General features: G+C 35.1%; 1 protein-coding gene across 1 annotated transcript in view; it reads right to left on the bottom strand.

Annotated features, from left to right (window-relative positions):
* LOC140060489 (vitamin D3 receptor B-like) overlaps positions 1–24,467 on the bottom strand; it is a 103,697-nt gene that overhangs the window by 76,301 nt on the left and 2,929 nt on the right. The window contains exons 2-4 of the mRNA XM_072106727.1: positions 8,612–8,704; positions 5,890–6,096; positions 5,131–5,687 (exon numbers count right to left, since the gene is read on the bottom strand). Coding sequence (XP_071962828.1) covers positions 5,131–5,276 — 146 coding nt within the window. The 5' untranslated portion in view covers positions 5,277–5,687; positions 5,890–6,096; positions 8,612–8,704. The remainder of the gene's footprint in view (positions 1–5,130; positions 5,688–5,889; positions 6,097–8,611; positions 8,705–24,467) is intronic.

The following is a 24,467-nucleotide window of genomic DNA, read 5'->3' as shown; positions in this document are numbered from 1 at the left end:
CATATATTAATTCAAGAACCCATAGAAAATAGGAATGGTATGGAGTGCAGTTCAGTGGTGGCGCCAGCGGGTGGGGGGGGGGGGGGGCTACGGGGGCTGTAGCCCCCTCGTCGGGGAGCCTAGCCCCCCCGTCGGCGAACGCGAGTACTTTTCGTCGGGGAATATAATATACAGTAAAAATCATTCGCGTTCACTTCGTTCCATTTTTTTAGTACATTGGATGGAGAGCTATTACAATTTTTTGCATGCATTATGCCACCGATCTAATAAACAATAGGTACGCACTTGTCTGGCGGTGTCCCTTTGTACGAATCGTTTAACATTGGGCCCAGCCCATTGCGGTTTACGCGTGATATCATGTTCCATCCAGGGACCAGAATGTGTACTGTTAGTTTCCAGGCGAACTTTACTTTAAGCGTTACGTTGTGAACTGTGTATCGACGTACGCTATACAGCAAAAGGGTACGAATTATGTTCGCAATCTATTGTTTTTTTTTATTTACGATTAACCCTGTACCGTGGGGTACCTAAAATAGACGTTTCACTGTAGGCTCGCCTACATCACTAAACAAACATTTTTCCAACATCTTATTATAGCTAAGTTATTACATTTCCAATGTCCTGTATGTCATGAACTGCTCATCATACATCGAAATTCCAGATTCACATCTGGGAAATAAACTGATTTTCCCTGAAGAAAAATGGTCTACGCTTGCGGACGCATTCCCCTCCAAATAAAAGGTAAAAAGGGGCACTTTTTTAGGCCTTTAGGCCTGAATTTTTTAAAGTCATAAGTGTAGTTTTTGAAGACCTGCAGCTCTAGTTTTCAAAATTGTCTTAGCTCAATCGTCCCCAATTATAGAGCTGGTCATGGATACTTATACATTTCGTTTCATATTTCGATGTACAATATACAGTTAGTGCATTGTCTGGGAACATAGAGCTCTCTTTTTTTTTCAATTTTTTTTCCATATCCATGGTAGGGCTGGTTCTGGAGACGTACCGGTATATATTTTGTTTTATGCTTCAAAGTATAATACGTTAATTTTCGGGACTTAGAAACTCTATTTTTCAAAATGTTCTTAGCTCCACCCCAACCATGGTGGGCTGGTTCTGTAGACCTATAATTTCGTTTCGTATTTCAATGTTTTGCAGGGACCTAGCAGCTCTATTTTTCAAAATGTTCTTAGCTTCACCCAACCATCCATAGCGGGCTGGTCCTGTAGACTTATAATTTCGTTTCATTTATCAATATGGGCATATATAAGTGCAATTTACAGGTACCTAGCAGTTCTATTTTTCACAATTTTCTTGGCAGCTCATCCCTAATGGTAGCTGGTCCTGGAGACGTATATATTTTGTTTCTTTTTTTTTCGAAATTTACTATAATCTAATTTCCGGGGACCTAGCAACTCTACTTGTTTAAATGTTCTTAGCTCTATCTCAACCTCGGTGGGCTGGTTATCTGATAGACTTGTAATTTCTTTTCATATATCAATGTATAATTGCAATTTCCGGGGACCTAGCAGCTCTATTTTTCAAAATGTTCTTACAGACCAGCCCATGGGTGTTAGTCTCGCGCATTTACAATTTTCGGACCCCCACCAGACAGCAACCTGCCTATGCTGGTACTGGTACTGGTACTGGTTCAAATAACCGTCTCACAGAGACATCTGGTAGCCATTGACTTGAAGTTGGCTTTTGGATGTGTTACTTTTAAATGTAGGCCTACAGTATGAGAGTGACTACTACCAAATTACACAGTCACAAAACAACTTATAAAACAGTTCATATATACAGTTAAAACATTGCTGGGAATTATAAATTTCTGTTGAAGCAGGCTCTAATGAAGTTGCATCTAGTAAGTTGACTTTGTTGTACAACTCTATCAAGTACTGATGGTATCTTCCGACCTCTTCGTTTACTTTGTGTTGTGTGAAAAGTAAGAATTTTTGTAGGATCTTCATTTTCTTTTCTAATTACATGTCCGATCCAGTTGAATTGTTGCTTGTAGACATATTCTTCTAGCGGTTGACAGCCAGTAATTTTGTAGAGATCGTCATTATCAATTACGTAACGCCAGTCTATATAGTTTTCATCTGTTTCTTCATCTGAGGATATGTCTACATGGTTTGGTGGGCAGACTCTTTGAAAGCCATTCACTAGCATTCTTCTTAGGAAGGTTTTGTATGTTGTGCTAAGTTTGGACATTTCACTTCCTGTTGCCCTCCAAGCATGGCAACCATAGGTGAGTCTACTCCTAACTAGACCATTAAGAAACATCATTCTTGTTTGTAGGTGCGATTATAACAATATACATCTTGGCCCGTGGGAAGTTTTACGTTCGCGTATATTTTCTATGATAGGCATATTGAACTTCATTTTTAAAATTGAAAGAATGGATTTACACAGTCATCGCATAGGATCTCGTGCAATGTGTTTTATCGCACAGTATTTTATCTATATACCATACAAAATGGAAAAAGTTGGCTACCCTAAATCTGATTAAAACGGCCTCAAATTACGCTATAACGCGTTGCTTCCGGGGGTGTCACCCCCACCGGGGGCCCTTGGCAGCCCCCTGGCCCCCAGCCTAGCGATGCTCGCTTCGCTCGTATAGCCCCTCCGTTGGGGAATTTAGCCCCCGCGTTGGAAAGATCCTGGCGCCACCGCTGGTGCAGTTAATATATAAATAATGCCTTGGCAGATGGTTATGTCTCGCTACAAGCCATTAAAAATTACATCACACTGTAAACAAAGGCATGTGCTAGTATAATGAAAATATTGTTTGAAAACTATACTATTATTAACATTATTTATTATAAACTATACTATAGGCTCACGATATTCGTTTCGCCAGATTACCAACGACGATTGGAAAATCGATATAGCTAAAAAGAATGTAGTCCTCCTCCCCAAATAGGCGACTGTATTTTGCTGGACGCAAACAGCTAAATTCGGTAGCACATGGTGGAATGATTATAGATTATGCGATTGTTAATTTAGGGGTGCAACAAATTAATCGTTTCGAACAAACAGTCAAGTTGAGGCACAGATGTGTTCTTAAAATAGTAGACATCCCTATCAATAATGGAATCTAGTATGCGCTGTGAATCATGTGGTTACAAAACAATGTTAAAATGTTGGGATGAAAATAAATAAGCATTTTGACTAAAACAGTACAGGCACATGTTCTTAAATTGTGAACACCTTTATAATTAATGGACTCATACCAAGTACTCTGCAACACACAATGTTCAAGGCGTTGGTATATTTTGTTGTTTTTTACTAAATGGAAAAATTGCTTTACACCCGACTAGCTAGCTTTAAAAAGACACAATTACAACATAATTATAATAGATGGTTTATTGGGCAAAGGATTCTGCAATTATTGATATTTTGTAAAAATAATGCATATATAACTTAAAAAACATTAAACCAGGTCATTCCTTGTCATCTTAAATGTACGTTCTAAGGTTAGTTATGATAAAAAGAATATACTACCTAAGTAGCTTGTGTCGATTGTTCTCTCGTAGATGGTCTTAGGTCTAGTTAGGCAGGCTTAGTTTTGTAGTCCTAGCTGGTAAAGAGCGGTAATATTTGAACATTGTACGTTAGCTATAGGCCTAGCCTGATGTTGTCTCGCTGCAGAATTATTTGTCTTTCCTGTTTTGACAGAATCCATTAATACAAATTGGGGAAGACCTGGTATTTTTGCTGAAGGTGTTATATGGTTCTTTCAATTGCTTCCCTGCATGATCGACCGAAAGTGGGTGCATCACATAAGCAATATGAAAATATCAATCCGTGCGCGAGGTATTTATAGCAGGATGCTTGAATTACTAGACTTATTTTTCACTGTCAATTGTTCCATTTAGTATTTATTACATAAAATGTAGTTTGTAACCTTAAATTAGATTTTTTTTTAATATAGGTAAAGTGGCTTTTAGGGGATACTTTCGGGTCAGATACTAAAGTGAACAATAACTGATCTGGACTCAAGAAATTAATATAATTATTGGTTTTTGTTGCTATTTGTGTGAAAAAACAACAAACTAGAGGTTGCATCAGCCATTTGGCACAGTCATGGATGTCCCCATCCCTAGTAGGGGTTGGCCGTAGTGTTAAAACATGTAACACTACATTTACTCATGTTAGCAAGGATTAACAAAAAAAAATGGCAACAAACGGTCACAAATATATGAAGCGCCTTAGATCGAGGCTTATTAAGCGCCTTAGATCGAGGCTTATTAAGCGCCTTAGATCGAGGCTTATTAAGCGCCTTAGATCGAGGCTTATTAAGCGCGAAGAACGACGTATTACCCAAATAATAATAACCAAATAATAAAAAATATTTAGGGCCCACCCTATGTTAAGTTCATAACACCGTCTTGGATATAATAATATGTGAATTAATAATGAATGAGCACCAATAAATCATTCTCCAGCACATATATATAAGATATGCTACAGATCTTGATCATCTAGTCTGCTCTACAGTAGCACTGTTATTATAATTTCAACCATCTTAACTTTATTGAGTAAAATTGGCTACAAAACATAGGTCAAACCTGGTCAAGTACCAGTATTATTTTGCAAATGACAATAAAGGCATATTATTATAACTGTAAATTCAAAAAGAATCCTAGAACAACTGTAAATTGAACTATAAATAAATAATAATATAATGAAACCATTTGCAATTGATTATTTTAACAAAACAGAATAATAATTAATAGATTTTTAACAAGATGTTGAAATGTTTTCCTCAATTGTAGGCCTACAAATAACACACTTTAATAAGCAGTAATTACATTTATCAGGATCCAGGTGCCGATTTAGGCTAAAATTTAACAGTTATGTCTTTTTAAAATAAAATAACGACTATATCTTTTCTTTGAAGGTTTGCATAGCCGGCGAAATCAAATGTTGACATAAAGTTTGCGATACATGTATTAGTTCTGAAATCATGTTTTCAGAACTAATACATGTGGTGTACCGCAAACTTGATATCAACATGTATTTTTTCTGCAACATGACGGATCGTTTTTATACTTTATGAAATATTTAGCGCCCCTGATCTATAATTGGTGGATCCTCCCTTGGAATCATATTAAAAATGATACCAACCTGGCTCTCTTGAATGGCGGTGCAATGGCGGTGTTGATCGGGCTTTTGCTTCGAAGACTTGATGTTGTTGAAGAGCTATGTTCAGACAGAGGCATTGTCAAACTCTCTGAGTTATGAGAAGTCAACCAATTTAAATATTTTCTCATTGGTACAAAGTAACAGTTTGTTGCAAATTACTGATTCAAATGTATACATAAGGAAAATTAATTGATCCACTGGATAATTGAATATTTGGTATGCACTTTCACTTCCAACCATCTAATGTTGAATCAAGATTGCTCCGCATTAATCCATTTGTTATTTAAAATTGTAAAATATCCAGGAAAGGTTCCAATAAAAATATTATAAGGAAACTGATCACAAAATTAGCCTCCTTCAAAGTTGGTATAATCATATACTTGACTCCATAAACAAACATATAAACCAGTGATACAACAGGTTTATGGTTTATCAAAATCAATGTTAACTTTTAAATCCATTAAAAATAGTTGTCACTGCAGCCAAACTTTAAAATGATTCAATCCACAAATGCATTTATTAATATTATCCTCCAAATTCTACATAAAGAAATCAATAAATAGATGGTAGTTAGTTAGGTAAATATATCAATGTGCCAATGTACTATAGCTAGGCATCAAAAATATTAGTATTATAGTTCATCAAAATGTTCATTTAGTAATAGACTACCCTATAACAGCCTTTAGGGAATTCCACTCAGGGCTTCCCACCATTTTCACAACAGAATAAAATGGTACTCACAAGGCCACAGCAAAAATTGAGTCAGTGACTCACAAATCTACACAAAGTACATATCGTAGAAAATCCCACTAATACCTCGTCACAGACACAATCATCAGAATAATCCAAGCCAAAATGATGTACTATGTATGGAGCCAGGCAGGCTAGATGGACAGGTCTCTCTTCAACTATAGTCTTAGTCCACAGGTATGGAAACCGAGACGTGATCTAAATGATACAGTATGAAGCAAAGCAATGTACAGTACTGCCTAGTCAAATCAACAGGGAAGCTCCCTACTGTGTGGAGGTTTATTATTGTCACAGCCAATTACAGTGTAGAGGCTACACATACACAATAGCTCCAACTACTCACTCAGTCTTGCTCAATCAAGTTCACATGAGGTCAGGTGAACCTTTCTTCCATACTGGAGCTACCATATTTAAATATTAATAGGTTTGGCTTGAGACTTATTTGCATATTTATAAGTTAGTATGGGATGCTCTTATGTTCAGACCATATGGCTCTGGTGACATGACCTACCTTTTCCTACCTACCTATAGTTGTGTGTATTATGCTTATAATGTTACACTTCACTGATTTCGCGTATTTTATGGAGTTAAATAATAAAAATTCAGTTATTATTTTGTGTGTAACAAAGACGCTGCTTATATTGTGGGTTAACAATTTGTAATTTAAGGAATAATAAAATGTACACTAGAGTTTATGTATATCTTTGTTACTGTTATTGCTACAATGTATTTATATTGTATTAAAACTACCGTGTAAATTATCCATAGAATTTAGTAAATGAATATTAATTATCAAGTTCAAATATACATTACATTTTATTAATACAATTTTCAATCATTCAAAATTGTTTGTAGAAAATAATAGTGTATTTAAATTAAAACCATATCCCATAAATTGCAGGCATAAAAACGGGACATGTTTTTTTTTGGTGGGTGACCTATTATATGGATTTTTGTTGTTATTGGTGAGGTGTCAAATACAATGGAACCCCTATTAAGAAGACACCTTCGTGTTAAAAACAAAATAGGTGTGCCCTCTGAATAGGGGACGTATCTCTATTCAGGGGTCACTAACTAAAAAAAACAAAATTGTTGACCCCTTTAGAGGGGGTTTTCGTGGGGAAAAAAACAAAACAAATATACTAATTTAGCAGACTGCTTCAACAATAAAAACTGTCAAGCAGATAAAGTATTATTATCAATTATTATGATACCCATTTTTATTTATTTTGATCCATTTTTGTATTACTAATATAAATGGATATAATTATTTGATTTTTTTTTATGACAAATCATATTCCCTTAACTGGGTAGTTAAAGCATTATTTCCCCTCGTTTTTTTGGGAAAGTGTCCCCTGAATAGGGGTATTCCAAATCCCTTTATAATTCCTCACTTATATTCCTAAGAGGTCTCTGTGGTCTAGTTCCGAGTCTCTACTCACTCATCCCATCCATTCGTCAATAAAACATTCTTGGGCCTCTGTCGCCCCTTTGGAATCGCTCTGAGGATTCACTTTTTTAAATCTTTTTTCTCTTAGTTTTCCGCTTTTTATTTCTTTGTTAAGCGCATTGAAGTTTTGCATATTGTGCTATTAAGCCCTTTATTATTAATATTATTACTGCAGACCAAAGGAAAAAGGTTTACTACATAATTAACTACTAAAATGGTGTGTGATAGCGGGTTGGGATAGTTTGGGAGATTATGCCCCACTTGTCTCCACCTTGGATGTTTGTTCATTATTATACACTTTTTGCTATTGCAGTTTTGTGACCTTAAATTAGATCAAAAAAACGTAGGGATAACTGTGTTTTTAATATATAATAATAGAACACAGAGCAGGCTATTCACCTCTCAGAAGGTCTCAAGGTAAAAAAAGGGGATCAGAATAGATTGACCATGACTATCATTTAACTTGTCTATATCTCTACTATTAATCATACTGTCTTAAGTTACTTTCTAAACTAAATATCAATTAGGCATGCAATAATTCCATGGCCATTCAACTTTAAAATATCTTACTTATAAAATATATGAAATTTCAATTTTTCTTACTCAGTGTATACAGTTTATAGATATACAGTTTATACAGTGTGTATACAGTTTCCAATAATAAATTATATTTGAATTTATATAGTACTGTACAGTATATATTTAAGAAGTTATGAGTATACAGTAGCATCAAAATAATTTTAATATAAATTGATACTTGATGACATTTGAACTATGGTGTTGTGCGGTGTATTAATGTCTTCCAGTGGCGGATTTAGTGGTGGGTATAGCGTATTACTATTAAAACAAGGCCAACAGCCATAAGTCGCATGCTCTCAGAAAAAAATGAACTTTCAAAAGTATAATGTACATCAAAACAGTTGATGCCAGATCGACAGACAGACCGACCGACCGTCCACGCGACTAATAATAACAATGTTGTAGCATTTCTTGACCCTTGTTAATTGTATTCGCTGTTTCGTCATTCACATTTAATCAAATCGCCATGAAAAAGTGTTTTTTTTCAATCATTAAAGTTGAGAATAAATAATGGTAAAATGATGATCGAGTCGGACGCTAATTTTTAAACGATTGCTTACACCAGGCCGGCCACACATGCAGCCGCGACCAGATGAGTAAATACTGTAGAAGAAATACGAAAAATATGAATAAAAGATAATTAATTTTTTTTTATAGAAACACATTTAAACACAGTAGGCCTACCTTTCTTAATTTTTAGGTCGGGTGCACAAGATTTACTCCTCCGACTTATCACTAGGAAGGAGGGACTCCAATTCCTCTAAAAATGTATTTTTCCTGAAATATGAAATTTATTATCCTTTATATTCATAAAATTAAAACATTTTTTTTTAACTTACAGAAAGATAAAACATCTCAATAAACAAATACAACAATAGGTTACAGAGGCAGGGTAGTTGTACAATATTGGAAAACCTCTAAGCACTATACATTTACCCCGGTCATTTTGGAATGAAACACATATGAAAACATATACTCCTATGTTGCAGCTACTGTAGTACAGTATCAGTGCAGAGTATTAATATTGTCAACAACTGGGTATGGATTAATAGGAAGTATGGCTATTTAAACAGGGTACTTAAAACATTTCCCCTCTTGGCTTGGATAAGAACTTATATATTACTTTATTCTGTAAGCAATCTTGAACAAAATCTAAAATTCATAAATAATAGTAATTTACAGGAAGAAATTCTAAACTGCTCTATGATAAACTAAAAATGTTTTTGATTCATTTTGAAACAATAAGAAATCTGATGAAATGAGAAAAAGCCAAAATTCAAACTTGGAAACCGAAATCCATTTTTCTATTTATAAAAGCCAATATTTTTTCAATTGTAATAGCACCCTCTATGATTATAGTGTCCTCTATAGTTTATAAATGTTGTAAAACCTTCGTATATTACATGTTTTAAGTTTGGGACGTCTGCACCTTCCAAACTTGACAAAAATGTCTTCTTCTACAGTTTATCGATTAAAACGCCTCAAAATATGCTAGAATGCCTAAACTAAAGCCAAAGAATAGTCATGTTTTAGGATAAAGTTTCTATGAATGGATGTACTACAAAGAGCAGGAACACAAGTTACTGTACAAAGCAAGTACTGCTTTGATCATGTTGGATCAAACAACAAGAAGTAAAACAAAGAAGATTAAAATAGTATGGATACATAATTAGACTAATGGACGATACGCCAATAAACAAGCAATGAAGGAAACTAAAAAGAAAGTAAAAAGACCACCAGGAAGACCAAAAGAAAACTGGATAAACCAAATAAAAAAGGATTTAAAAGTTTAAAAAATGTAGACTTTAGCACAATAACAAACCATCCTGCTCAAAACAGAAAAATATGGAAACAAATTGTGGAAAGCCTAATGTCGGAAAACGTTTTCAAGAACAGAGAAGAGAGCATCAAACAAACCGTTCCATGAATGCGGGGTTGTTGATTTATCCATGTAATTATTGTGTTTTACCAGGGTTTCACATAATTTTATAGGTATGTTTGTAGAATCTCCACATACATATATAACATAATTGCCATAGTAATCATGAATGTTCCGTAGTACTTGAGAACTCAGCTGCTATAATCAGTGGCGTATCCAGGATTTTGAAGTTGGGGGGGCCGGGAATTGCCAATTTGCCGACAAAATTGGTGTACATACACGACGTCTCTGATCAAGGATTACATAGTCATATTGTCTTATATCCGAGGATAACGATGCAAAATTAAAACCAAACCAACATTATCTGTTAGTATGTTGTATTCATATTACAATAAAGAAAGAATTAGGAAAATCTGATTTGTAGTTTTCGAAATATAGGGTCTAAAACATCGCAGAAAATGATCGTTTTTAGCCACGAAAGAAGTAAAACAATTTGCGGCCTCAGTCGACAATTCTGTTAACTACTCCATTTTTGGTTAAAATAATTACATATAATTACGTTTTTTAGTAATTTATTTTATATATCACCATTGGAAATATCAATAAAACATGTTATTAAAGATCCCTTCCCTGCAATTTTGGACGTTTTTTGGAAAATAATACATATGTGTACAGCCACATCAAAACCAGGCACTTGGTGAAATATATATTTTTTTAGTTGATACTATAATGGTATTCCTCACAATATATCCTTCAAAATGGTGTTTGGATATTTAAATCAAGCAAATATTCCCAGAGTTATGGCAATAAATGTATATAGCATTTATACAACAATTTATTTGTAATTACTGAGTAATTAACAGTCAAAGTTTAATGACAAATCAGACAGGAAGTTGCCCCATGCTGTTACAGTTTGAACAATTAACACCTTAGCAACACTACTTTCTAGATAAACAATCATTCTGAAATTTGGCACACTTATTCAATATAGTGTTTTCTGATATTCATGAAAATATCATCAAAATCCGAGGTGGTTATCATAGTTAATTATGACGATTACAAAGTACCACTAATTTACGTAAAATCTGTCAAATTCATTTATAATAGTGTAGTGTAAGAATAATACAGTAGGCCTACTAGTAGGTATTCAGGAAGATTGCCTTAGCTTATTATTAGTTCTAAACAAATTTTAAAAAAACAGCAAACATTTTATTAATGAACTTTATTCAATTTTATTTCTCTTTTTACTTTATTTTATCTGCTTTTTGTTCAAAATGGCGCAGGGCACACAATGTCCCTCGTTTCTGGTCGGCAAAATTCAATTACCAGTATTTTATTTGTGAGTGATTTGTATTGTACTGGTTTTTAGTGTTAATGTTATGTATGTAAGAGAAACTCAACAGTTCTTTTCAGACTTAATATACGTGGTGTACCGCAAACTTTATATCAACATTTGATTTCGCCATGCAAACCTTCAAAAAATGTTATGTATTCTATTGTTGAACCAGCACCATAACAGATAGCTACACCCGTTAGCTTGAACAATGTTTTTAAGCATGATGAATAACGTGAAATTTAGCCAAGGTACCAGTATTTTATTTGTGAGGGATTTGTATTGTACTGGATTTTACTGTTGTTAATGTTATGTAATACGTCTATTGTTGAACCAGCACCTGGTCTGATCATGACAGATAGACACACCTGTTAGCTTGAACAATGTTTTTAAGCATGATGAATAACGTGAAATTTAGCCAAGGTACCAGTATTTTATTTGTGAGGGATTTGTATTGTACTGGTTTTTACGGTTTATGTTTTGCACACACTCCCCACACACCCAACCCATCATTGGCAATTTTTAAGCATAATGAAATTTAACCAAATTGAAATAAATAAAATAGCCCAGCAGTAGGCCTAGTAAGTAAAGTAAAGCCTTCCAGGAGGACCCGGCTTATTATACTATAGAGAGGAAAACTCTATCTTATTTTAATTGGGCTAGGCCTTGTTGTTGTTATTACTATTATTATTACTAGCTAGCTAGGCCTACTATGCCATGCAGCCTATCTAGGCTAGTAGCCCAGCGTAGTAGTAGGCCTAGGCGGATCTCCGCCTAGTCTAGGCTTATAGTACTAGGCCTAGGCTACTAGTAGAGCCAGGTCTAGCCTACTGAACCTAGCTAGGCCTAGGCCTAGTGCCAGTGGATTGAGAGTTACATTGCTAATATCAACTCTTACGATAAATAACTTAGCTAGGCCCTTTACTTTAGTATGTTATAACTTATTGTTATCAAGTCTGAGTCAGTACACGTCACTTTAGTATTACTGTGTACAGTACTTAGATGAACTATAAAAAATATATTTTTCTCGACAAGCGTGTACTAGCGATAAGATTTTGTTGACCTGGAATTTTCCATGCTGGATGGGTCATGTGACAAAATTAAACCAATCACATCGCTTCTTTCAGCGTGTTCGTAGCAACAAGGCCGTTTTTGTTTACACTAAAGGGTTCTATAAAATCGGTTTTTATTGGTCTATATCGTACAATCTGTGACATCACTCATTTATTTTTAGATTCATGAACAAAATACCTATCGAATGATACCAAGCTTTCAGGGGTTATCTACAAAATTACGGCGTAGGAATGACGAAAATAACTGCTTTTTTATAACGAATTACCACGTTCTTTCAATCGAAACACGAGGATAGAGGCTCAGATTTATGTAATTTTTACCACCTTTCCATTTGAATTAGTTAATAAGATATGTATTTTTGAAATCTACGGTAAATTTCCTATCAGATAATGGTAAAAAAACAAAATGGTCAAAATATGAGTTTCACACATTCAAATGCATTTTACACAAATCCCTATCTAGCGACAAGCGCCTGGTTTTGATGTGGCTGTACACATATATATCACTTTAAAAACATTAAACCATGTCATTCCTTGTCTTAAATGTACGTTTTATGGTAAATTATGATAAAAAGTGAGAAACAATGCACTACCTAAGTAGCTCGCGGCGATCGACCTCTCGTGGACGGTCTTAGGCCTAGCCTAGCTAGGCTTAGTTTTGTAGGCCTAGCTGGTAAACATCGGTAACGTACGAACATCGTACGCTACCTATATACCTAGCCTGACGTTGTATAGTTGCTGCATTAATTGTATTTCTATTTTTGCCAGACTCCGTTGATACAAATTGGGGAAAACCCGGTATTTTCGCTGAAAAGTTAGGAGTCTTCCATTTGTTTTGGCCTCACGATCGATCGAAAAGTGGGCGAATTACAGGTGAAAAACAAAAATATCAATCCGCGCGCAATGCATTTTGGGATTTATAGCGGGCCGCTATAATTATTAGAATCGACTTATTTTTCACATTTTTAACCGTTTAAAGACGAAAAAAGTTATCGCAATAGGACCATATAGTATTATTTTTACATTAAATATAGTTTGTGATCTTAAATTAGATCTAAAAAACGTAGGGAATGGGGCTTTAAATGCTTATAAAATATATAAAGTTGTTTACTTAAAGACCCCTTCCCTGCAATATTGGACGTTTTTTGGAAAATAATACATATATATCACTTTAAAAACATTAAACCATGTCATTCCTTGTCTTAAATGTACGTTTTATGGTAAATTATGATAAAAAATGAGAAACAATGCACTACCTAAGTAGCTCGCGGCGATCGACCTCTCGTGGACGGCCTTACTGTAGGCCTAGCCTAGCTAGGCTTAGTTTTGTAGGCCTAGCTGGTAAACATCGATAACGTACTAACATCGTACGCTAGCTATATACCTAGCCTGACGTTGTATAGTTGCTGCATTAATTGTCTTTCTATTTTTGCCAGACTCCGTTGATACAAATTGGGGAAAACCCGGTATTTTCGCTGAAAAGTTAGGAGTCTTCCATTTGTTTTGGCTTCACGATCGATCGAAAAGTGGGTGAATTACAGGTGAAAAACAAAAATATCAATCCGCACGCAATGCATTTTGGGATTTATAGCGGGCCGCTATAATTATTAGAATCAATTTATTTTTCACATTTTTAACCGTTTAAAGACGAAAAAAGTTATCGCAATAGGACCATATAGTATTATTTTTATATTAAATATAGTTTGTGATCTTAAATTAGATCTAAAAAACGTAGGGAATGGGGCTTTAAATGCTTATAAAATATATAAAGTTGTTTACTTAAAGACCCCTTCCCTGCAATATTGGACGTTTTTTGGAAAATAATACATATATATCACTTTAAAAACATTAAACCATGTCATTCCTTGTCTTAAATGTACGTTTTATGGTAAATTATGATAAAAAATGAGAAACAATGCACTACCTAAGTAGCTCGCGGCGATCGACCTCTCGTGGACGGCCTTACTGTAGGCCTAGCCTAGCTAGGCTTAGTTTTGTAGGCCTAGCTGGTAAACATCGATAACGTACTAACATCGTACGCTAGCTATATACCTAGCCTGACGTTGTATAGTTGCTGCATTAATTGTCTTTCTATTTTTGCCAGACTCCGTTGATACAAATTGGGGAAAACCCGGTATTTTCGCTGAAAAGTTAGGAGTCTTCCATTTGTTTTGGCTTCACGATCGATCGAAAAGTGGGTGAATTACAGGTGAAAAACAAAAATATCAATCCGCACGCAATGCATTTTGGGATTTATAGCGGGCCGCTATAATTATTAGAATCGATTTATTTTTCACATTTTTAACCGTTTAAAGACGAAAAAAGTTATCGCAATAGGACCATATAGTACTATTTTTATATTAAATATAGTTTGTGATCTTAAATTAGATCTAAAAAACGTAGGGAATGGGGCTTTAACGGAATTCGGACAAATTCATTGCTCTAACTTTGTGTAGTAACGATCAGAGAGATTCATGGTACACGCGCGAGAGAAAACATTCCGCTGCAGGTGATTCGCATCCACCAATCAAATCAGCTAGAATCCTAAATCATTCAACCGTGAGCAGTGCCAATCGCGAGAAAGCTCAGCTTTGATTGGCTTACGATGACATCATATCACAAAATGGTGGTTTTGTAGTTGATCCTCACGGAATATTCTGTTCCAAAAATGAAATACATGGATATTTTTTATGGTATATGTGCTTTTTCTTTAAAAATTTTGAATAATAAAGGCCTCATATCGAGAAAAAAAACGGGTTTTTTGCACTTATAATAAATATATCTTAGACAAAAAAGCACATGGCATGTGGAACTATATAATCTCTTAGCGTAGGAAGACATACAAATCCCAGGTCATGAGAGGCTCAACTGCATGCAAAAACAAGGTTTTAGGGTAAGGTCAAAGACTTTTGAGTAAACAATCTACCGCGTACGGCCGTACGTACGTGCTACACATTTTTTACGTGTTTCGTTAGCATGTAATGAAAATAAAAAATAGTTGATCTGAAGGGATCAATGATGATATGATATGTAAATAAACAAACACTCAAAAGAATTATGTTTACAGTTCAATTATTGTCAGAATAAATAGTTTATTTTTTTCCCTGGCACCTTTGTTTGCCGACGGCCGCGATGATGTGCCGACGGAAACGAAATCAGGGGGGGCCCGGGCCCCCCCAGCCCCCCTACTGGATACGCCACTGGCTATAATAAATCTCTTTGAGATTCAAATTTAAAGAAAGAAGAAGATGTATTTAATAAGGCTCAAGAGTGTTAGAAACACTAAAAAGGATCAAATTACCATCTGAATTTAACAAACATCTTAAATGTCCTTACAAATAAGTGAAATGAAATCATAACATTTGAAAAGATAAATCGATTTAGAATCTTTAAATTTTACGGTTTTCAATTACGTCAAAGGCAGATCATCTCCAATGAATTTCAAATTGTTTTGGATAACTTCAATCTTGTATTCAATGCAGGTGCCTGCTCCAGCAAGTTTAGTGCTAAAATTACCTTAGGCTTTCACATACAAAAAGTTTAGAAAGAAAACCAATAATATGACAACATAGACTTAAGTGAAAAGATGATTTGTGTCCAGAGGGACTCATACTAAATGCATGCCCAAAGGCAGCATAAAAACATTAAATTTGGCAAATATATTTGCTTCCAATTTAAATAGATGTCTGTGGAAAACATGACATACGATGTAACGATAAAAACTAGTACACTATAAGTGACCTTTCTAAGCTGAATGAAATAAATTTATAAGCAAAAAAAATAAATTAAATTGTAGTTGGTTGGCAATTGCTCATATCTATTTTGTATAATTCTTAGAAATATTATAATAAGCAGACACTTTATGATGTACTGTTTAACGATACAATTATGCAATTTTTAAAATAAAGTTATTTAATTTATTGATGCAACAAAACAAATTCAGTACATATCCTATTACACCACTGACATTTCCTTCATTTTGACCCCGCCTCTTCTTTTGAATTAGAATAGCAAAAAAAAAAAAAGAAACCATGTATCTTTAGTATCAGTCCTAATAAGTCCTAATGCATGTATATAAATCAATCAATGGCCAGTGTACTTTCCAAATTTATATACTTGTGTGTATACAATAGAAGCCAACCACACACTATAGTTGTCATGTTACCATAATAAATATAGTTTGAATGCTACGTGAATGCTCAGTTATCACATGGAGGAAAACATTAATAAATATAGTTTGAATGCTATGTGAATGCTCAGTTATTACATGGAGGAAAACATTAATAAATATAGTTTGGATGCTATGTGAATGCTCAGTTATTACATGGAGGAAAACATGTCATGTTACCATAATAAATATAGTCTGAATGCTATGTGAATGCTCAGTTATTACATGGAGGAAAAAATTTATAAATATAGTTTGGATGCTATGTGAATGCTCAGTTATTACATGGAGGAAAACATTTATATTATAATTTGCACTGATGAAGGGCTAATGTTGCCCGAAAGCTCTGCTAACTTTTCTGGCTGTTTTACTTATCGTTTTGATTTAGCTTTTCGCTATTTATAATTTATATACCGGTATATATTTTTTTCTCCATGGTTATAAGTACTGATTTCTGGACTTGTTTCAATGTTTTTGTTGATAAAACATACCTGAAAGTATGTTTGTGTTTTTATAACATTGCCACCCATTAGAGTTTTTGCATACAATGTTGACCATAGTTATTATATTAATTATTAGTTTACTTAAAGGTTGGTTAAATAACAATATATGTCCTTAATGGCAACTATAATCGAAAACCCAGATTTGTTATTGGGATATGAAAAAGTATTACATTTGTTTGTTTTTTTTTGGGAAATTTAATTTTAGCCAAGACTTCTGACTGCCTTATTCATCAGTATCATAATCACATTATAATATTTGTTGTTTTTAAAATATTCAATGGAAATAAAATATCAAATATAATGTTATTAATAAATTCAAGATGCCATACTTTCATTTTTACTTTCATCCATTTGAAGAAACTACTGATGAGACAAGAAGATGCAATAGTTTACATGTAAAATACATTAGTCTCTAGGCAGACTAACCTTGGCACACTTTATGCATATTTTTTTTTTTTATGAAACAGAGCTTTTCATATTTTCTACTATAGAGAAGACAAAAGACCTGATTATATAGTCAATTGTATGATTTATTATAGCATCAATTTCCATAGAAACGTAATCAATATCAAATGCGTTCATTTATGATACTAGCAATTTCGTGGGTGGGTTTTTAGTCCAGTCTCTGCAATAACACTTACGGAGTGTTTTCCACATAGATCCTAATGCACATTAATAAAAATATGATGTAAATTTAAAGTGATCTGTGAATAAAAATTCAAATACGTAGTGTATAATCTATGGCAATATGGTTGATTTTGTGCTCCCAAAAAAGTACTGTAGTAAAGAATAAATTACTTAAAAATGACAATGATTAAATACACTGCAATTTTACTTTACATTGGTCAGTGGTGTGCAATTTAGGTACCATATAAATTTTGACCAAACCAGTAGTAGATCTGAGGCGGTGGAGTCATCTCTTACAATGCTACCAGTACTTTACATTGGTCAGTAGTGTGCAATTTAGGGACCATTATATATTTTGACCAAACCAGTAGTAGATCTGAGGCGGTGGAGTTATCTCTTACAATGCTACCAGTTGGATGAGTAAAACAATTATGGATGTAAAGCGGGTATGCTGCAAAATTTGATGTTTTTGGTGGTTAAAACACATTTTTATAACAAATATTAAAACATTCATGTCTTAAAATGTACGTTTTTCTATGGTAATTTTATTAAAAAGAGAAAAACTATGCCCTAAAAATGTATTTTGCATCGAACGTTCTCCACTAGTCCGAGTGTTTTAGCCTCTACTCCTTCCTATCCTGATAAAAATATTGGGCAGCATTGCAACTACAAACTTTTAATTAGTAAAAAACAAACAACAAATATCAATCCATCGATAATATGAAGGTATTTTATGGAAAGCCACTTAAATTATTAGAATTTATTTATTTAATTTATTAACAAATTAGCAATAGCAGCAAAACTGTGTTTATTTAAAACACATACCGTATCATAGAAATATTTACAGAAACATATATACAAAGGACATTTACACAGGAAATAAACAAAAATAAAAATACTGCACAAAGTCTGTTTCTAATTATGGTACAATAAATTATTTTGTAGAAATTACAATATAGCATCAACATATCTATGAAACAAATGTTAAAGCATGGTCATTGACAACAAACAAGGTCAATAAAGGGCATTGCACTAAATTTTAAAATGATTTTATTACAAAATTATAAAATGATTGGATTATTTCCTCATTGAGACAGCAAGAGAGGAAATGTATTTGTATATGTTTTGTTTTGATGGGTTGATATACTGTAACTCTTTTAGCATAGGCTTAGTTTTTAGGCCTAACTCCAACCTAGTAATCATACGTATGAACACCCTCATAGGCCCTACTCCAACCTAGTAATCATACGTATGAACATCCTCATAGGCCCTACTCCAACCTAGTAATCATACGTATGAACACCCTTATAGGCCCTACTCCAACCTAGTAATCATACGTATGAACACCCTCATAGGCCCTACTCCAACCTAGTAATCATACGTATGAACATCCTCATAGGCCCTACTCCAACCTAGTAATCATACGTATGAACATCCTCATAGGCCTAACTCCAACCTAGTAATCATACGTATGAACACCCTCATAGGCCCTACTCCAACCTAGTAATCATACGTATGAACACCCTCATAGGCCCTACTCCAACCTAGTAATCATACGTATGAACATCCTCATAGGCCCTACTCCAACCTAGTAATCATACGTATGAACACCCTCATAGGCCCTACTCCAACCTAGTAATCATACGTATGAACATCCTCATAGGCCCTACTCCAACCTAGTAATCATACGTATGAACACCCTCATAGGCCCTACTCCAACCTAGTAATCATACGTATGAACACCCTCATAGGCCCTACTCCAACCTAGTAATCATACGTATGAACACCCTCATAGGCCTAACTCCAACCTAGTAATCATACGTATGAACACCCTCATAGGCCTAACTCCAACCTAGTAATCATACGTATGAACATCCTCATAGGCCCTACTCCAACCTAGTAATCATACATATGAACATCCTCATAGGCCCTACTCCAACCTAGTAATCATACGTATGAACATCCTCATAGGCCTAACTCCAACCTAGTAATCATACGTATGAACATCCTCATAGGCCCTACTCCAACCTAGTAATCATACGTATGAACACCCTCATAGGCCCTACTCCAACCTAGTAATCATACGTATGAACACCCTCATAGGCCCTACTCCAACCTAGTAATCATACGTATGAACATCCTCATAGGCCCTACTCCAACCTAGTAATCATACGTATGAACACCCTCATAGGCCCTACTCCAACCTAGTAATCATACGTATGAACACCCTCATAGGCCCTACTCCAACCTAGTAATCATACGTATGAACACCCTCATAGGCCCTACTCCAACCTAGTAATCATACGTATGAACACCCTCATAGGCCCTACTCCAACCTAGTAATCATACGTATGAACATCCTCATAGGCCCTACTCCAACCTAGTAATCATACGTATGAACACCCTCATAGGCCCTACTCCAACCTAGTAATCATACGTATGAACATCCTCATAGGCCCTACTCCAACCTAGTAATCATACGTATGAACACCCTCATAGGCCCTACTCCAACCTAGTAATCATACGTATGAACACCCTCATAGGCCCTACTCCAACCTAGTAATCATACGTATGAACACCCTCATAGGCCTAACTCCAACCTAGTAATCATACGTATGAACACCCTCATAGGCCTAACTCCAACCTAGTAATCATACGTATGAACATCCTCATAGGCCCTACTCCAACCTAGTAATCATACATATGAACATCCTCATAGGCCCTACTCCAACCTAGTAATCATACGTATGAACATCCTCATAGGCCTAACTCCAACCTAGTAATCATACGTATGAACATCCTCATAGGCCCTACTCCAACCTAGTAATCATACGTATGAACACCCTCATAGGCCCTACTCCAACCTAGTAATCATACGTATGAACACCCTCATAGGCCCTACTCCAACCTAGTAATCATACGTATGAACATCCTCATAGGCCCTACTCCAACCTAGTAATCATACGTATGAACACCCTCATAGGCCCTACTCCAACCTAGTAATCATACGTATGAACACCCTCATAGGCCCTACTCCAACCTAGTAATCATACGTATGAACACCCTCATAGGCCCTACTCCAACCTAGTAATCATACGTATGAACACCCTCATAGGCCCTACTCCAACCTAGTAATCATACGTATGAACACCCTCATAGGCCCTACTCCAACCTAGTAATCATACGTATGAACACCCTCATAGGCCCTACTCCAACCTAGTAATCATACGTATGAACACCCTCATAGGCCCTACTCCAACCTAGTAATCATACGTATGAACATCCTCATAGGCCCTACTCCAACCTAGTAATCATACGTATGAACACCCTCATAGGCCCTACTCCAACCTAGTAATCATACGTATGAACACCCTCATAGGCCCTACTCCAACCTAGTAATCATACGTATGAACATCCTCATAGGCCCTACTCCAACCTAGTAATCATAGGGTGTCACGAAAGCTCAGACCACGAAAGCTCAGACCCCCTAAGACCTAAGATCACGAAAGCTAAGACCCAACACCTAAGATTACAAATATTTATCTTTCGCACCTGCCTTGTATTTTAACTCCTAACATTTATTCTGAATACCACACCTTAGAATTGGCACTTTCATGAAAAAGAATCACATAAAAAGTAACAAATACATTTTTAAATTGATGATTTTACAGACGTTTTTCTCGCACACAAAATGACTAGCCTACAGTAAGTACAGTAGGCCTACCCCATGGGCCATGTTCAATGTTTTTGTTTCTATGGAACGTCAAAAGAGCAAAAATTATATAGAGGGCTGAAAACTCTGTGGAGTCCATCTACAGTGTGGATGGAACAATGTAAAATTAAAATTGTAATGATAATAGTATAATCATGCAAGTACGAAGAAATAAATACTGGCAAATAAATTTTAATTTAAAAATCATGATAAGTTTTTTTGTTTCGTTTTCTTTCTGTTTTTATACTTGTACTATTATTGTTGCTCTTTTGGCGCTCCATAGAAACAAAAACATTGAGCATAGGGAGCTCGAGGAGTTACATTACAGTATATACAAAGAAACACATCTGTAAAATCATCAATTTAAAGGATTTATTTATTTGTTATTATGTGTTTCTCCTTCTGAAAGTACTTATAAGTCCTAATTTTAATGTGTGGTGTTCAGGATAAAGTTAGTCAACAAATTTGGAGTCAAAATACAAGAAAGGCAGGTGCGTAAGAAAAACATCCTCTGAACCAACACAATGGAGTAAATATATACCAACAAACAACCCGTCAAGTTTGTTTGTTGTAAAGAAAAAATATACATTTACTCAACGGGCGAAAATAATGTGAGTTTATCTATGTTTTGCGGTAGTATTAAATTATATTTATGGTAATAAATGAAACCTACTGTGTTTAAAATTATGTATGGATAAACAAGTATTGTTTTTAAGCTGTAGTATATCTTAGTATTTGTAATCTTAGGTGTTGGGTCTTAGCTTTCGTGATCTTAGGTCTTAGGGGGTCTGAGCTTTCGTGGTCTGAGCTTTCGTGACACCCAGTAATCATATGTATGAACACCCTCATAGGCCCTACTCCAACCTAGTAATCATACATATGAACATCCTCATAGGCCCTACTCCAACCTAGTAATCATACGTATGAACACCCTCATAGGCCCTACTCCAACCTAGTAATCATACGTATGAACACCCTCATAGGCCCTACTCCAACCTAGTAATCATACGTATGAACATCCTCATAGGCCCTACTCCAACCTAGTAATCATACGTATGAACATCCTCATAGGCCTAACTCCAACCTAGTAATCATACGTATGAACACCCTCATAGGCCCTACTCTAACCTAGTAATCATACGTATGAACACCCTCATAGGCCTAACTCCAACCTAGTAATCATACGTATGAACATCCTCATAGGCCCTACTCCAACCTAGTAATCATACGTATGAACATCCTCATAGGCCCTACTCCAACCTAGTAATCATACGTATGAACATCCTCATACTGTAGGCCCCACTCCAACCTAGTAATCATACGTATGAACACCCTCATAGGCCTAACTCCAACCTAGTAATCATACGTATGAACATCCTCATAGGCCCTACTCCAACCTAGTAATCATACGTATGAACATCCTCATAGGCCTAACTCCAACCTAGTAATCATACGTATGAACACCCTCATAGGCCCTACTCCAACCTAGTAATCATACGTATGAACATCCTCATAGGCCTAACTCCAACCTAGTAATCATACGTATGAACACCCTCATAGGCCCTACTCCGACCTAGTAATCATACGTATGAACATCCTCATAGGCCCTACTCCAACCTAGTAATCATACGTATGAACACCCTCATAGGCCCTACTCCAACCTAGTAATCATACGTATGAACACCCTCATAGGCCCTACTCCAACCTAGTAATCATACGTATGAACACCCTCATAGGCCCTACTCCATAACCTAGTAATCATACGTATGAACATCCTCATAGGCCCTACTCCAACCTAGTAATCATACGTATGAACATCCTCATAGGCCCTACTCCAACCTAGTAATCATACGTATGAACATCCTCATAGGCCTAACTCCAACCTAGTAATCATACGTATGAACATCCTCATAGGCCCTACTCCAACCTAGTAATCATACGTATGAACATCCTCGTAGGCCTACCCGAGCTAGGCCTAGCCTGGTTTTGTCTTGTTGCTGCATTAATTATCTTTCTTTTTTTGGCAAAAACTGTTAACAAAAAATAAAAAAGACACTGTATATTCTTGCTGCAAATTTGAAGGTTCAAAGGTTCGGCTGATGAGACTAAAGTCTTTTTTTAATTTGGCGGACCGGCATGATGATATACGTAAAATTAAGCGACCAATTTAGTAGCATTAATATATACTGTAGATGAATGAATCATAATACTGTAGGCATAAAAATATACATAATGATTTTTTTGATGCTGCAAACAATATACCTGTTACCCTATCATACACTAAACTAAAAAAAACATAGATAATTGTTATAAATATTATTGATATTCTGAGCCTTAAAATGTCAATGTATTATTGTATTTCTTCCTTTTTTGTATCAAAGTTTCTGAATAATTTTGTACCCAGGCTTTCCTTCAACAAAAGGCTTTGACTTTTTGAGATTCCCTAGTCCCTAACAAGTGATAATAGTATGATTTATTATGCTTATAAATATGCATAGTTAACTGCATGTTATAATATAATGATTTGCACAAAAAGCTAATGATTGCATAGAAAGGTATAACAAGGCTGCAGACAGTGAAGTGAACCAGTTTTATTAACAGTTCAAGGTAACACAACTTGACACGCCCCTTTTATTCCCATACAATAATTGAACTGTGAAGATGAATGTTAAAATAACCAATAATAGATAAGGAGGAGACAATAACTTATAACATTTACATCTTGTATTATTAAACAGTGGCCCAAAAGCTGACCTGGATGAAGAATGCTTATAACAATGAGGATGATAGCATCTCTTTTTAATAAGTTCTTGCACAGATCTTAAACCATTAACGCTATTCTTCAATAAGTACAATAGCAATTTATGTTGTTTAAAGCAGTTTACATGCAAATAAAAATTAATATATTATAAGTAATCACAATATTTTGGTTCGCAAGTAAGATCACAATCTAAGATTTTAACCAGCCTTTTATTGGCAATGATTCGTTGTTGGTTTGGAATGAAATAAAATAAAAAAATAAGGGCCAGGTGAAAAAAAATCTAAATATTGAATTGGCTCATATTTTGTATTTGGTAGATGAAAAACAGTTTGTTTGGTAAAATATCGCTTAGTTTTTGAGAAAATAAAAAAATAAGATTTTCAGAAAATTTTTGAACTGGAGTATAATTTAACAACCTCTCGAAGCCAAACGTAACAACTTAGCATTTTAAAATTGGCATCTGGACAATAATTTAGCAAGGTTTCAA

This window comes from Antedon mediterranea, chromosome 10, assembly GCF_964355755.1.
Source record: "Antedon mediterranea chromosome 10, ecAntMedi1.1, whole genome shotgun sequence".
NCBI classification, from domain to species: domain Eukaryota; kingdom Metazoa; phylum Echinodermata; class Crinoidea; order Comatulida; family Antedonidae; genus Antedon; species Antedon mediterranea.
Note: the sequence above shows the minus strand (reverse complement) of the source record. Positions and strands in the feature narration are given on the sequence as shown.